At 38.3% G+C, this 15,091-nt stretch overlaps 1 protein-coding gene across 2 annotated transcripts in view; it reads left to right on the forward strand.

The window, feature by feature from the left end:
• TRHDE (thyrotropin releasing hormone degrading enzyme) overlaps positions 1 to 15,091 on the forward strand; it is a 209,649-nt gene that overhangs the window by 136,090 nt on the left and 58,468 nt on the right. For both annotated transcript variants that reach the window (XM_072340919.1, XM_072340925.1), the window contains one exon: positions 309 to 496. In XM_072340919.1, the coding sequence (XP_072197020.1) occupies positions 309 to 496 (188 nt within the window). The remainder of the gene's footprint in view (positions 1 to 308; positions 497 to 15,091) is intronic.

Below are 15,091 nucleotides of genomic sequence, written 5' to 3' on the forward strand. Positions count from 1 at the left end.
AGATCCTGTAAAGTGGGTTGTTTCTTCCTTTCCAGCAAAAATGCTAGAATGATTTGTAAAAATGTGTTGACTTTTCTCTATGGAAGATTGCTCAATATTTAAGATACACAGACAGTGTTGGTGTAATTTTGTAGTTTGTGTATACTTACTGATTATAAATGTGGGTGTGTGTGCACGCATGATAGTTATGAAACCACTGAAATTAATTATGCTCTTCTAGGAAAAAAAAAAACAACCAACCCAAAAAGTTTTACATGTTGGACTGTGGTTCTGCTTCAACATACTAAAACTTTTCTTTTTTCTTGAAGGCTTTAAAAAGGGTTGGAAAATCTGTAAATATCCAAGAAGTAATGGATCAGTGGACGCTACAGATGGGTTACCCTGTTATCACCATCTTTGGAAATGAAACTACAGACAATATCATAGTAATCTCCCAAGAGCGTTTTGTTTATGATAGCGATACTAAAACCAAGGATTCTGGCCTTGGAGACAACAGGTACGTATATTTCTCAATGAATGTCTTCCAAGAATCTGTAGTAGTTTAAGTGCTTTTTTGTGTGTTTTTGTAGAGTTGCCTCTGCAGAAAATTGTGCTTTGCATGGAATCAATGGCATGTTGTGGCACTTCCATTTGAATTTTATTAAAGATTAGGCTAGCTAAAAGAACTGAACAAAATCATTAGAGTGATAGAACAAGATAAAGCTTTAATGTGTCCATTTGCATTCTGACAACTCTATCTCTGACTTTTATGCAGTCTTATGTCACGCATCTGTTTCCTCTTCATCTCTTTTGGTTCTGTCACACTCTGTGAAATAACTGGGAATGTGGTTGGAAGGTCTGATATTTTTTTAAGCAATTGCTTGGACTATAGACCTCTGCATGCTCATAGGTTAAGTAGGAAGATGTAACCACATATTAGCTAGATACATCACATGACCTGGGGAGCAGGAGCTATACTGGACTGCTATACATGACAGGGAGTTCCAGTTGTCCCATTTTTAAAATCTTCTGAATTAGTCCTGTGGGTCCTCAGGTCCACTGACCAAAATCAGGAAGCACTGACACATCCCCACCTCTGTCCTTTTTCTACTTCTTAGATTGATTCCTTGACACTTTCAGATGACTCCACCCCATTCCTTTCTCCAGGAACAAATTGATGTTCCTTGGTAATGCTGGGGAATCCTCATCTTATTTAAAGCTGTGATATTTTAGTGCCAAGCATTTAAAGCTGTTTGTAGAGAATTACAATTCACCGTTTGAAGCTTCCACATTCACTGCTTCTTGACTTCTGTTGTAGAAGGCATACTCAGAACCTTGAGTTCTCCCATAGATTTAAATCATTAATACTGAATTTTGCTTGATAGATCTGAAGTTTATAGAATATTCCTGCCTAAAAGTATAATTACATGTACTTGGAAATATTTATAACTAACTCATTGTTTGTTTTTTTTTTTGATAAAACTGATACTGTAGAACTCAAACATGACAGGGTAGATTGGTTTTGTTTTTTTTTTTTCCTGTCTGTGTTGGAACAATCTAGTATAGTATTAACCATATGTTTAAGTCCTGGGCTGAAATGAGTTTGATTGTGAATACTATCACAGAATTGTAGGGGCTGGAGGGGACCTCTAATACTATATAAAACAAGTTACTGTAGACAGCTGGAAATCATCTTGACCCACAGTTCAGTGCAGCAGTTCTTAAGCTTCGCTTAAGAATTTAATTTCTGCAGCTGTGTATTTCCATATAAAATATTAGTGGATTTGTTACTCATAAAAACAGACATTAATATTTTTTGATTGCTTAAAACAGAGATGTTAAGCCTTGTAAGTATTGTGGAAATATTCTTAAATAGATTTATCAGGTATTCAGAGTTGATTGTATTAACTTCTGTAATTCATGAGTAAAGACTACTGGTCATGAAAGCACTTTGTATGTTAGAATGTTAGGAGTGAGAAGTAGACTCTAAATAGTTTTATTTTCACACATGATATTAATTCAGAATTCATGGAATCACAGATTGCAGTGTTTGGGAGGGACTTCTAGAGATCATTGGGTCCAACCCCGGCTAAAGCTGGTTCCTACAGTGGTTGTGTAGGTAAGCATCTGGATGGGTCTTGAATATCTCCAAAGAAAGAGACTCCAAAACCTCTTAGGGCAACCTGTTCCAGTGCTCCATCACCCTCACTAAAAAGTAGTTCTTCCATGTATTTGTGTGGAACTTCCTAAGTCTGTGCTCTTGATGAACTGTGGCACTCTTTCATCAGTGTTTCAAATCTTGGCTCTGCGAGGCAGCAGACATCTTGAGACTACATGTCAGGTAGGCAGAGGGGAGCCTTGGTCACTTTAAAAGTGACCCACTACAAGCATCTGGCATTTCTTTTTATGAAGCTTCAAACTGTTATTTGGAGATAATGTAGATAGGTAGTGTTCTGCACCAACAGAGAAAGGTATGCTGATTTTCTTAGGTAATTTTGCCTTAAAATTGTACTACAATTGTAAGTTCTAAACAATGTGAAATTCAGTGCAGTGTAGAGCACAGAAAAAGAAGGTATCAGAATGGGCTCTGTCAGGAGTTTATTGTCCAAACGGAGAATACAGTACATGTGTGTATCTTCTTTGGCAAGTCTGTTTACTGTCTTTTTCCTGCCTCAGATTTGTTTTACTCTGTGCTTCCATGGTGTTCTAACCACAAATGAGAAAAGTCCCAAGCCCAGGGAAGGCTTTGCAGATGAAATGTTTACTCCAGAAAGTTAAATGGTGAAGCTAGTTTGCTACCTCCCAGTTAGCTATTTGAAAGTCATTTTACATAAATATAAGCAGGAGCCATATCTTTTAGCAAAAGATGAAACTTTCCTATTCCATTCATCTTTCAAAAATCACTCACCATTTTATATTAAAGTCCTGTGACTTAGTTATAAATAAGAGTCTAAAGTGTTAGAAAAATGAGCTTACCATTTACTGGTGTGCATGTGATTTGATATGCACAATGCCCTCGTGTCATTAAATGTCCTTTCCTACCATCAAATTAAGTAGAAAAGCAAGATTGACAGACTGAAGATAAATTTAATCTTTCTGTCAGTAGTGGCAGTTTTTATTGTTGTTGTTGTTCTTTCCTACTTTCCATTGAAGAAGTCATTGTTTTTTCAAGTCTTGTGAAAGTGATAGACAGAAAATCACATTAATGGGATGTCATTTGATAATTCATGATCTATTGCTCCTATTGTTTTTTTTAACTTTGCAAGAACTGGATCTTGTGTGAAGTGATAGAATGGGCTAGTTTTCCTGCAATTACACAATATGGGGCAATAACTGGAATTGAAACAAGATTTTGATGGACACTTGGTGCAGCGTTCTGTCTGAGTCTGCTGGTTATTATGGTCAGGGAGTTGCAAGGGTTTGGTGGAACCTGATAGCTCAGATAGGTGTTCTGGGAGGTGCAGAGATGTATATAACATGAGGCTGCAGGCCTGGGGGTTATGTGTCAGCAACCTGTCTCTTAGTCCAGTAAAGTCAGTGTTCCATCTCCCTGAGTGACCCATGAATTCAGCCTTAGATGGATGGCTTCCAGGGGAGCCATAATAGTCACTGCAAACAGTGGGAAGCAGATTGCATTTATGCCACATTTGGGGCCTTACTCTTGCAGAGCATGTTACATTGACTTTGTTAGGATAGTTTATCTCTGGATTAATCATGATTACAATTTTAAACACTGTAAATAATAGAACTGTACAAAACACAGCAAAATGTACTGTGCAAGCTTTTCCAGGAGTTTATCAGCTAAATAGACAACACAATATATACTGGAAGACCCAAGGGAAGGCTCTTAAAGCATGCATCTGCCACACAGTCATAAATTATCCAGAGGTGGGGCTGTAGTTTAGCATGGCACAGTAATAAATGGGTGCGTTAAGAAGAGCATGGCCAGCAGATGGAGGGAGGTGATCCTCCCCCTCTACTCTGCCCTGATGAGGCTACAAATAGAATACTATGTCTAGTTCTGGTCTCCCCTGTTCAAAAAAGACAGGGATCTCCTAGAAGGAGTCCAGTGGAGGGCCACAGAGATGATAAAGGGCCTGGAGCATCTCCCATATGAGGAAAGGCTGAGTAACATGGGTCCGTTCAGCATGGAGAAAAGAAGACTGAGAGGGGATCTGATAAATGTTTATAAATGTCTGAAGAGGGGCGGGAGGATAATGAATGAGGCCAGGATCTTCTTGGTGATGCGTAGTAATAGGATAAGTTGATGTGACTTGAACACAGGAAATTTTGTACTAACATACTGAAGAACTTTACAGTGAGTGTGACTGAGCACTGGAACAGGCTGCCCAGAGAGGTCTAGGAGTCTCCTTCTTTGGAGATATTCATCACCTGTCTGGATGCCTACCTGTGCAAACTGTTGTAAGGTACCTGTTTTGGAAGGGAGTTTAAAGTCAGTAGTCTCTAAATGTCCCTTCCAACCTCTATGATTTTGTCAACTCTGTTACCTTAAAAGCAATGCTGTTAAGTCCCTTTCTCAGCAAATTTAATTTTGCCTTCCTTTCGAGGCTTCCTTAGAAAGCTTTAGGCAGTGCAACGAAAAATGGACATTGAATTATTAGAGAGTATCCAGTGGAGGACATAAGATTGGAGAAGGGCTTGGCAGGAAGACATACAAGGAACAGCTGTGGTCCCCGGATTTGTTCAGCCCAGAGCAGAGGAGCTGAGGGGAGCTCTGATGGCGGCTGCAGCTCCTCACAGGGAGCAGAGGGGCAGCGCTGATCTCTGCTCTGTGTGACAGCAACAAGGCCTGAGGGAACGGCATGGAGCTGTGTCAGGGGAGAGGCAGCTGGGGGTGAGGGAGAGGGTCTGCACCAGAGGGCGGTGGGCAGGGAACAGCCTGCACAGGGCAGTGGGCACAGCCCTAAACTGCTGGAGTTCAAGGAGTGTTTGGAGAACACTTCTTGGCAGGAGACTGGGATTTTGGGAGGTCCTGTGTGAAGCCAGAAATTGGACTCAGTGATCCTTGTGGGTCCCTTCCAACTCAGGTTATTCTGCGATTCTACGATTCTCTGTAAGAGACAGTTTAGAGTAGATTTTTCAGAGGGATTTGCATAAGAAATAGAAATAAAGAGGTAAATGCATATTCAGAATCATACAACTTTTATAAGATCTCTGTGCTATTATGCAAGCTATATATTTATGCAGCAGTTAACTATTAAAATGAAATTCAAAGTAGCACATTTCATTTTTTTCCCCACCTAAAATCTTACAGAGGCACACACACAAGCAGGCAGGTTTTTCTGAATGAGGAATAGTTAACATAAAAACTGTTGATGCCTTTGACAGTGTCTTACCTCTAATCTATTACTATATAGTGTCTTTAATTTTACTGTGGAAGAGAATGATTAATTAATTTTAAATATAGTTGATTTTTCCACACTGTATGATTGAAATTGTCATCTCTCTGTGACTGCAGAAAAGTATGCTTCAAGATACACACGTAGGCATCTACTGTGATTTATTTATGTGACTAGAATCAACTGTATGGCACTCCAAGCTCTAATGCTTAGCTTGGAATTGCAGAAGGTACACAGTTTCACTTCTTTGCAAACTGAGCATAGATTTTTCTTGACAGTCATACCTTTACATCATAAGCATTTTTGTTTTGTGAAGAAAAAGCTAACAATGACAGACACCATTTGTAGGAATAGCATTCCTCAGAAGAGACAAAGTCACTGAGCTTTATTTTAAACATCGAGTTCTGCAGCAGAACAGTTCAGTTGCAATTTCAGTTTATCCAAAGCAAAAATTTAAAAGTCCAGTAACAGATGTATGGTTCATATTCTTATCCTTTTGGTATGTGTAGGTTCTATCCTTCACTCATGTACACCTCTCTGAGAATGGATTATTCACTTGCATCATGTGAAGCTACAGGGGATGAGGTGATATTCCATCTGACAGGGTTCAGTGGTTTTCGCTCCTGACAGAGAAAGTTATGATTTTAAGACACCAGACTCATCCATCATTACAAGAATGGCTTACAGATATGACAAGAAATCTTATGAAAAATAATCTGAGGTCTAGACAATGAACTAATCAGCTTTGATGAAATCCATAAGCCATTTATGAACTGTACTGAAGAGCAGACCAGAGCTTTTTGGTTATGAATATGTTTTGTATTTTAAAAATATGAAGAGCTTGTCTTTTCAAAAGCAGAGAAATAACCTTTTCAATATTATCAGTATAATTAAGTTCATTGCTGAGCTAATATTAACTTGTATAGAGCTCTTATCATGCTCGGTACTTCTGTAGCCAATCTTTGCTTGTTCATGATAAGGTACCAAGGGGAAATGTCTTGCTAGAGACTGAAGAGAGCTAGCTGTGAGGAAAGAGAAAAAAGAGAAAGGTACAAACTGGGATGTGGACAACGTATTCATACATACTGAAGTGCAGTAATCCTTTCTGCCTTTCTCCATGTGGTTGGTCAAGGGAAAATTTAGAGGAATGGCATAAGACAAGGACATGACCAGCAGAACTGGACTCCTGCATCTTGCACCATGTAGTAATAACAACTGAAAGGAATTACATCTGGCTGCAGAGATGCTTAGCAGTCACTCCACACAAAGATGAATGATAAACTGCGAAATTTATTTCCCTTCAATTCTCTTCTGATTTCTTACACAAAGCTCGTATATGCAAGCTTTACAGAAAAAAGCTATCCTTGTCCCTTTACTGATAATTGACAATAACACTAGTGCAAAGCACAGCTCTATTGAACCAGCAGATTTTGTTCTTCATTATGTTTAGGGACAGTCCTTAATACCAACAGTCTGACAGAGCATAGTGCATGTAGAGTCCTTCTCCTCAAAACCCTCACTGCTTCTGTGAGGGACCCTGCCTGCCTCGAGCATCTGTGGGAGCATTGCTCTTACTGTTGGATGATTGCAGTTGATAGCCCAATAGTTGTAGCTCTCATTTAGCCTGCTACAAAATCTTATCTATCTATTTGTTTATTTATTTATATTTGGAAGCCAATGAAGGGCCCTCAGTTTTGTGTCTTGCCCTTTGTTTCTTGGAGCATCTTCTCACTGTAGCAGTATTATTAAATCAGAATAGGGACTGCTCTTAGAATTTGTTTGTGCGTTTTTCTGTACTGATGTATCTTAAGGAAGATCTTGCTACTTGCAAAGATCTCAGAAATGCCAATTTTAATTTAACACTTTATTTCCAAAAGTATTTCACAGCTTCTATTTATGAGAAACACTTTTGCTAGGCAAACATCCAAGCTGCTTTGATGTGCAAGATATAGGCAGTATTCAGTGTTATAATTGGTGAATGCTAAAAATGATAAACTTGGGATATTGTGTCATTGCTTTCTATGTGGTGGCAACGCTCATATCCTGGCAGAAATTAAGCTGACAGTGAAAAGCTGCTGGTGAATTTTATTATTGCTGTGGGCTACGTCCCTTTCCTCATCTTATTTGCTTAGACTGACTCCTGGCAATTGCTAGATACCCAAACAAGTTAATTAATGCACATTAATTAGATCAATTTCCTGGTGAGAAAAGGAGTGTATACTTGAGTGCAAGCAATGTATTTTAACTCAGAGCAAGATGGGGTGGCGAATCAAAGAATTGAGGTGACAGTGTTAGTGGAGAACTGCCCAACATTTGGGGAGAAGAAAAGGGAATGCAGTGTGGCAAGGCACAGCCTGCAGCATTAAAATGGTAGAGCTGCACTAGGCAAATGCAGAGAACCAGGGAGTCAAGGCAGTCAAGATGGTGGCATTACTGAAGTAAAGAAATGTTGAGGAAAGCACTGTCAGCAGTTTGATGACGGAAAGGTAATGGGAATGATGAAGGTGGATGAATGTCATATTTTGTTGGCTTGATGAGGTAATCTGTATGCATTATTTTTTACCACTTCTTCCTATTCCAGTCCTAAGGGGAAAAGAAATCTGTTGTTGGGAACTTGTCTCTGTATTTGAGCCTTCAGGGTCAATAATAGAATCTCAGATTTTATTGAGAAGATATTTTGATTGGAGGCTGTTAGGAAAATTTCTTGAGGAAGCAGAAACTGCCATAGGAATTATATTTTAATCTTGGTTAAAGTCATAATGTTCCGGGGAAAAATCAAAGTCAAGCATTTGAATACACTAAAAATTGCTTGGACCTAAGTTTCTGAAAACATGTTGGAGGACGATAGACATAGATACAATGCTACTCATATTCCTGTAGCTGACAAGGGTATCACAGGCAGTACCAGTTCCTACTGATCCTATAAAACATCCTTCCGCTCATCATAACGTTCAGATGTCTCAGATCTGCGCTCTTATTGCTCTTGAGTAAAGTACAGCACAGAGACAGGGTGTTGCATGGTCAGCACCACGTGTGCAATTCTGCGAGGACATTTTATACTGGAGCAAGACAGAACACAGGGTGCTGCAGAGAGAGATGAAGAGCATTTACTGGAGGGTAAAGAGGCAGCTGTTGGAGCACATACTTAAAACTGCTTAAAACCAGCTTCTTTCTATGTGTCTCTGAGTCAGCACCCAAAATTGCTTGTCAATTTCAAAAATGAAGTCTTTTGTGTTCTGATGTAAAAAGGTTACGCAGGGAGAAGAAAGAATTCATAGTGTTTGTTCTATGCCCACAACATTTTTCTAAATTCAGTAAGGTACTCTACTGGTGCTGACACTGAAATGAGTCAGTTTTAAAGAGCCCCTTAACATTTATAACTGTTTTGTTTGTAGTTTGTTTTGGTATGAAATGTTAAGCTAAAACTACAGGTAAGTCTGTGAAGGTTTCGTGAGGAGGTTGTCCCAGCTCTACTCTGTCCTCGTGAGGCCTTATCTGCAATACTCCATCCAAGCATGGGCCCCCAGCACAAGAAAGATGTGGAGTTGTTGGAGAGGGTAAGGAGGAGGGTCACAAAGATGGTCAAAGGGCCAGAGCACCTCTTCTATGAGGACAGATTGAGGGAGTTAGGCTTGTTCTGCCTGGAGAAGGCTCTGGGGAGACCTCACTGTGGCTGTCTAGTACTTTAAGAGAGACACTGACTTTTTACACAGCCTGATAGTGACAGGTTTAGGGGAAATTGTTTTAAACTAAAAGAGAGATCTAGGTTAAATGTTAGGTGGAAATGTTGTACCCAGTGTGGTGAGATGCTGGCATAGGCTGTTCAGAGAAGCTGTGAACTCTCCATCCCTGGAGGCATTCAGGGCCAGAATGAATGGGGCCCTGGGCAGCCTGATTCAGTGGGTGGCAACCATGGCAGGGGATTGGAACTGAATGGTCTTTAAGGTCCCTTCCAACCTAAGCCAACTGATGATTCTTTGATTCAGTAATTGTAATTATAAGATAGTAGTATATTGTTTTCAGACGGCATAATTCTTTTCAGATTGAATAATTTAATTGAAATAAACTCATTTAAATTGACCCTTCAATAGTTATCAGGGGAGGGTAGGGTTTGTCTAGGATGGCCAAAGACACAGCTGTTTTCTAACAGAACACATGTGCTTACATCACAAGGCAATCCCAAACACAGAGACACACATGGGCTCTTTCATGATAGTGCTAAGGGCACTGAAACATTTCTTTACGTATGAGAATTAGTGGTTTCACTGCACTGGTAAAGGAATTATATTTGGCTTAAAAATCCTGAAGAATGTAACTTGTTTTCCCTCTTCCAATTGTAGTACTTATTTATGGCTGAGAAGTATTTCAAAGATTCTTGTAAAATCCAGGAATAATTAAGTCTGTGGCAATGTGAAGGAGAACCATGAAGTCATGAAGTCCGCATCTCTAATATGTTGCTGTTAAACATATTAATTACTGCTCTGGCTACAATGTGTCAATGATTGTATTAAAATACATGATCTGTTTGGTGCTTTCAGCGATACCATATTGACACTGAAAATTGTTTTCCTTCTATACTTTTGTATTTAGATCTTTACACAGAAAAACAAAACAAAACAACAACAACAAAAAACAAATAAAAGAACCACACAATACATTATCTATCCTAAAAATAATTTCTCTTAGAAATAACAATCAAGCCTTATTTTACATTGTACCAATATGACTGCCTTTTTAAACATGAATTTCTAAATGAAATCATACATAATACAAGAATATATAAAATTAGCAGCTGGATTGAGGCAGAACTGCAAATAAAGAGGCTTACCATCAGAAGTAAGTCTTCTTGAAAGTGCCAGCATCTTTCAAGACTAGAATATAAACTTCTTCTTCACCCTGTCATGCAATTTTAAATATTTCTCCAGCTTACAAATATTATCCATAGTCACTTTTGTGCACGGAGATAAGTATAATTTATATTCAACATGATAACTGGGCCACAATTTTGATTACCTTCCAAATCCTCAAGTTTTACTTGCATCTGAAATGGAAAAAGTAGTTGGACCCAGCTACTGATTTCTGGTCATCTGTAAAGCATCGATGAATTCCACATCTAATAAAATTCATAGCTTGTGTTACTCTGCAAAAACTGAGGTCTGTAACTCTTCTGAGCTCAGAGAGTGGGTGAGCCCACTCAGATCCATCAGCCCTATGATTTGCAGCATATATCCTTTGCTTTTGCTAAGGAGCTGGAATTGCGTCTGCTTCGCATTGGCCAGGATTATCTTGGAATGAACACTTCCTCAATCTTTTTATTGCAATCTTTTTGTAATTGGAAAAGAATCCCAACCTTAGCAACATATTTTCCTGTTTTTTTTTTTTCAAGTCCATAAAGTTACTGATATGCATCCTACAGTTAGTGTGGCACCATTACCATGTCCTTATGTTTTCACTTCCCCATTGATGCTGTTTGTCAACAGAAGTTTTTCATCCACTGGTATTGTGGAAGTCCTGTTCAATTTGGACACAGGCAGGCTTTCTTCAGTCAGTAAAACCTATGTACTTTCAGAATTCAAATTAGCTAATTGTGACTTTGTATTTGATTAAAACATCTACTGTTTTCTGCTGTTTCATCCAGCTAATAAGGGAATCTATCTTAATTGGTTACTTTTGCCCGTGTTTTTCACTTCCTTCTTGTTGCTGTGAATGTAAGAGTTAACACTGGACATGTCCAGATGACTGGTAAATAAGCTCCAAGTTGTGCTCAGTTATTTCAAATTGTTATCTTTTATCCATTTTTCATCTTTTATTTGTCTTTACTACAAAGTTAGTGCTACCTTCCCTCCCTGTCTGCTGTCATCCGTGCTGACTGAGTTCTTGGAATCCCTTGACACCCTGGCACAGCGTAGGATGTGTAATGCTTGTGTGAGTGGGAATAAAATCCTTTTCTGTTGTGTTGTGCCTCTGGGCACAGCCTACAATTACTTTGCTGGCACGTATTAAACCTAATGAAATCTTTGTGTTCTTGTGAGAATGATATTCACAGCATGAATGTATCATCAACTCATTTTCCATTAAACAGAGCTAACGCACTGTAGAATCACACTTAAGAAAATTACGTGATTTCTTGTGATATTCACATGAGGTTCTGCTGAAACCTGAAATACTCTTTACTGAATTAGATGCTCTACTGTATAACAACCTGAAAAAATCTCTGTGATGTTTTAAATTGCCTTTCCCAAAACTATCTGTCTAGAGTGAGTGTTTTACAAAATTCTACCACAGTTCTGCTGAATTCTACTTCATGTGTGATCTCTTTCTGTATACAGATGCTCTAAAGCTGTTATACTGCTGAACAGCTTCTATAGTTTCTCACTTACCACCTTGCCTCTAGTTGTGCTCTCAGCCTAGTAATAAATGTCACAACAAGGCTAATTTTTTCATGGGTTACTTGAATGCACTTTCAGGTTTTCCTTAAACAATTTTTCTTTCAACTTTCCATTATCTTAATATTCAAAATTTGCATAATACTGAGGCTGTCTTTTGCCTTGCAAATAGAAACAGTAGTAGGAAAGGAGAAAAAAAAAGAGCTCTCTACTCTGCTTATACTCTCCCCATGTAATGTCCAAACTGCATGCTGTCTTTTAGTTCACAAGTTATCAAAATACAAATCTTTAATTCTTGGATTTCCATTTGTTCTGTAAGACTTGTTTGCTTTCAAAATGTCAAATTTTCTCATTTCTGTGCTTTTGTGTTCTCTGGTTTCTGAAATACTAGCAGTTCATCTGGATGGCTAGTGAGGTATTCCCTCTGTAGGAAATGCCCGTCAGCATCATAATAAACTCCCAAGACTGGGAGGTTGTTGCCATCTTAGTCTCAGTGCTGCTTACCCAAGCGTCATGTCTTTGTGCATATGAAATCTGAGCATTCTGGGGTCATGAGAATGAGAAACAAATGCAGTGTAGACCTTACTTCTCATTTCTCAGCTTCAGCCACTTTGGATGTACCAGTTCTGTCCTTAACTGAAGAGATGGGGAAGGCATTTTGGGTAATAAGATTTAGTTGTTAAAGTAAGGAGGCAGGAGTCTTAACCAGCCTGTTTTACTCTCAGGTATTCTTTTTATCTTTTATACTTCTAAATTACTTTTATGCCTCGCTTTATATCTGTGTTAAATAGCTTTAATCATATCTTTCAATCTTAGATTGTTATGTTCTGAAAATATGAAGTTTAGTTAGTGTTGTAGATGAGCAAGAAATGGATTCCCATCCCACAGAAATTTTCAACATATCAAAACATTTCCCTGTACTGAATCAGGACAAAAATCAAAGCAAAGATTGGGAGAAAAATGGCTTAGAATATTCATTTCAATTCTGCAATGTCAGTACCTTACATTTCAGTTTTATCTTGCTCCTTTAATTTACCATTTCAGGCCAAAATTTTGAATCAGTAATCTGAAGATTTTTATTTCAAACAGTGATTATGTTTAAGAAATGTCTATTTTAAATGTTACAGTTGGAAATATATGTTGAAGACTTCTTTTTCTCATGAAATGCTTTGTTTTGAGAATTTGATGTTTTCAGGGAAACTTACATTTATTTGTGGAAGGTGTAGTTACCAGCATTGAGCAGATGGAGAGGCCAATTCAGTTGCTTGTGCAGGTAACTGTTGCCATTGGAGGTGTCCTGAGGTACTTTGTTTGACCTTGTGCTGCTTCTTGTGTGGGCAGGACCATCCTTAGGTGCTGTGCCTGTTCGCACATCCTCTTGCAGCTCAAGTATTCTTTGGCAACTAAATAATACAACCTTTCACAACTCAGTTTACCCCAGAAAAACTGAGTCACAGCAGAATGATGGCTGAGATTTCATGTGAACAGCTGATGTAAATGGATGATTTCTATTTTACCAATCTCAAATAATTTGGACAATTCAGAATTTTGTTTCTTAGCTTAATAAGCTGTTTGAAGGTATATACTGATTTTGATGTCCCGCTTGTTTTGAACATCATTCTGTATGTGCTTCACAATAGGAAGGATTAGGAAAAAATGCAGATGGTACCTCATTTACCACATCTGAAAATTTGGACCTTACTGACTTCATGCAGTGCAGCTGAAAGTATATCCTTTGTATTCTCCTTTGATCCTTTGTTCTAGCTGCAGTGAGACTCTGCTTTCCTGTGCTGTTAGCACATTTTAGCAGAAGGTTGGATCTCCTAAGGTCCCTTTCCACCTAAATCATTCTATGTTTTACTATGCTTACTATATCCTGCTAGGACAAAGATCACATAGCATACTTCTGTGCATAATGTTTTAATTTTGCCCCTTGTTCTTCTGTTGTTAGATGTATAAAAAATAGTGGGTTTTTTTTCTGTTTGTACATTGTTCTATTTTTCTACCTTGTCATGGTTCTTTTCCTTTGCTCCTCTAGCTAAGTCTATAATCAAAAACTATTAATAGGTGTCTTTTATTTCTAGATAGATCTGGTTTCTTGTAATTTTAGCTGTTCTTTATGTATTTTTGGAAGTCCAACTGCCTCACTAAAGAATCCTGGAGAAAGTAATCTGTACTGGGATGAGGAAAGATCCCAGTTACAAAAGAAAAAAAAAAAAAAAAAAAAGCAAAAAGTGAGAAATGTTGAAATTTATGAATGAAGGGCAATAACACATGAAATTCTTCAGAATACCTTATTGAAGCTGGTGCTGTTCATTGGTAAAGGCCATGGAAGAATAAGCTGCCAATTTTCCAGTAAAATTGTGTGAGGATAGTGAAAACAAGAGGCAATTATTAAGATTGAAGAATCATCAGTGCTGGTTGACATGGTGATAAAATGACAGGTGAAACAACGTTGATGAGTGTAGCAATGATGCACATGAGAAAAACAGTCCTCACTTAGATGCTCAAGGATAGTTTAAAAATAAACTGTTCCGCCTCAAGGAGGAGATCAAGAAGTTGTAGGTACCCTCAAGCAGCTAAATAGAGCAGTGGTAACTGTTGCTGTAGACTCATAGAAACATAGAATTGTAGAAGTATAGAATCATAGAATGGTTTGGGTTGGAATGGACCTTAAAGATGAGCTGTTTACAAACCCCCTGCTGTGGGCAAGGTTGCCACTCAATAGATGAGGTTGCTCAGAGCCTCATAAAGCCTGGCTTTGAATGACTCCATGAAAGGAGTGCATAAGAAATACTAGGGTAGAAGAGTAAAGAATGATGACACGCTGTTTGCATGGTAGACCTGCCTTTAAAACACCAATGACAAGTCCGATTTCCTAAACTGGAAAAGAGTATAATAGATAGAAAAAAACAAAGAGATGGTCCAGAAAAGGGATTAAGAATTGTTGCAATATTACAGTTGCAACCTGTAAAATAGACTTTAACCCCGAATCTTTAATCCAGAAAAAGAGATGGCTTTAGGGAGTATAAGCCCAAGGTTATAGAGATATGATAGTTCACTTTCTCATTTGAAAAGTAGGTTAGTTAAACTCTGTGGTAGTATTTTAGATCATACAAAGTTCTGTTTATGCAAAGCAATTATATTACTTGTGTACTCTTTATAATATAGCCAGTGACAATAAGCTTCTGAGTATTAGGTGGATAACTTTATTTTTCTGTGAGTAATGACTAGGAGCAACTGATCTTTGGTTAGCTTTGAGTCCGGGGGAAGCAGAAGAAATGTCATCAGAAAGATTCATTACAGGCAGTGGGTGGAGATCTGCTACTAGGAAGAAGTCTCTTGGAAGCATATGGGTTTACATCT

The sequence above is a fragment of the Excalfactoria chinensis genome, chromosome 1 (genome assembly GCF_039878825.1).
Source record: "Excalfactoria chinensis isolate bCotChi1 chromosome 1, bCotChi1.hap2, whole genome shotgun sequence".
Taxonomy (NCBI): domain Eukaryota; kingdom Metazoa; phylum Chordata; class Aves; order Galliformes; family Phasianidae; genus Excalfactoria; species Excalfactoria chinensis.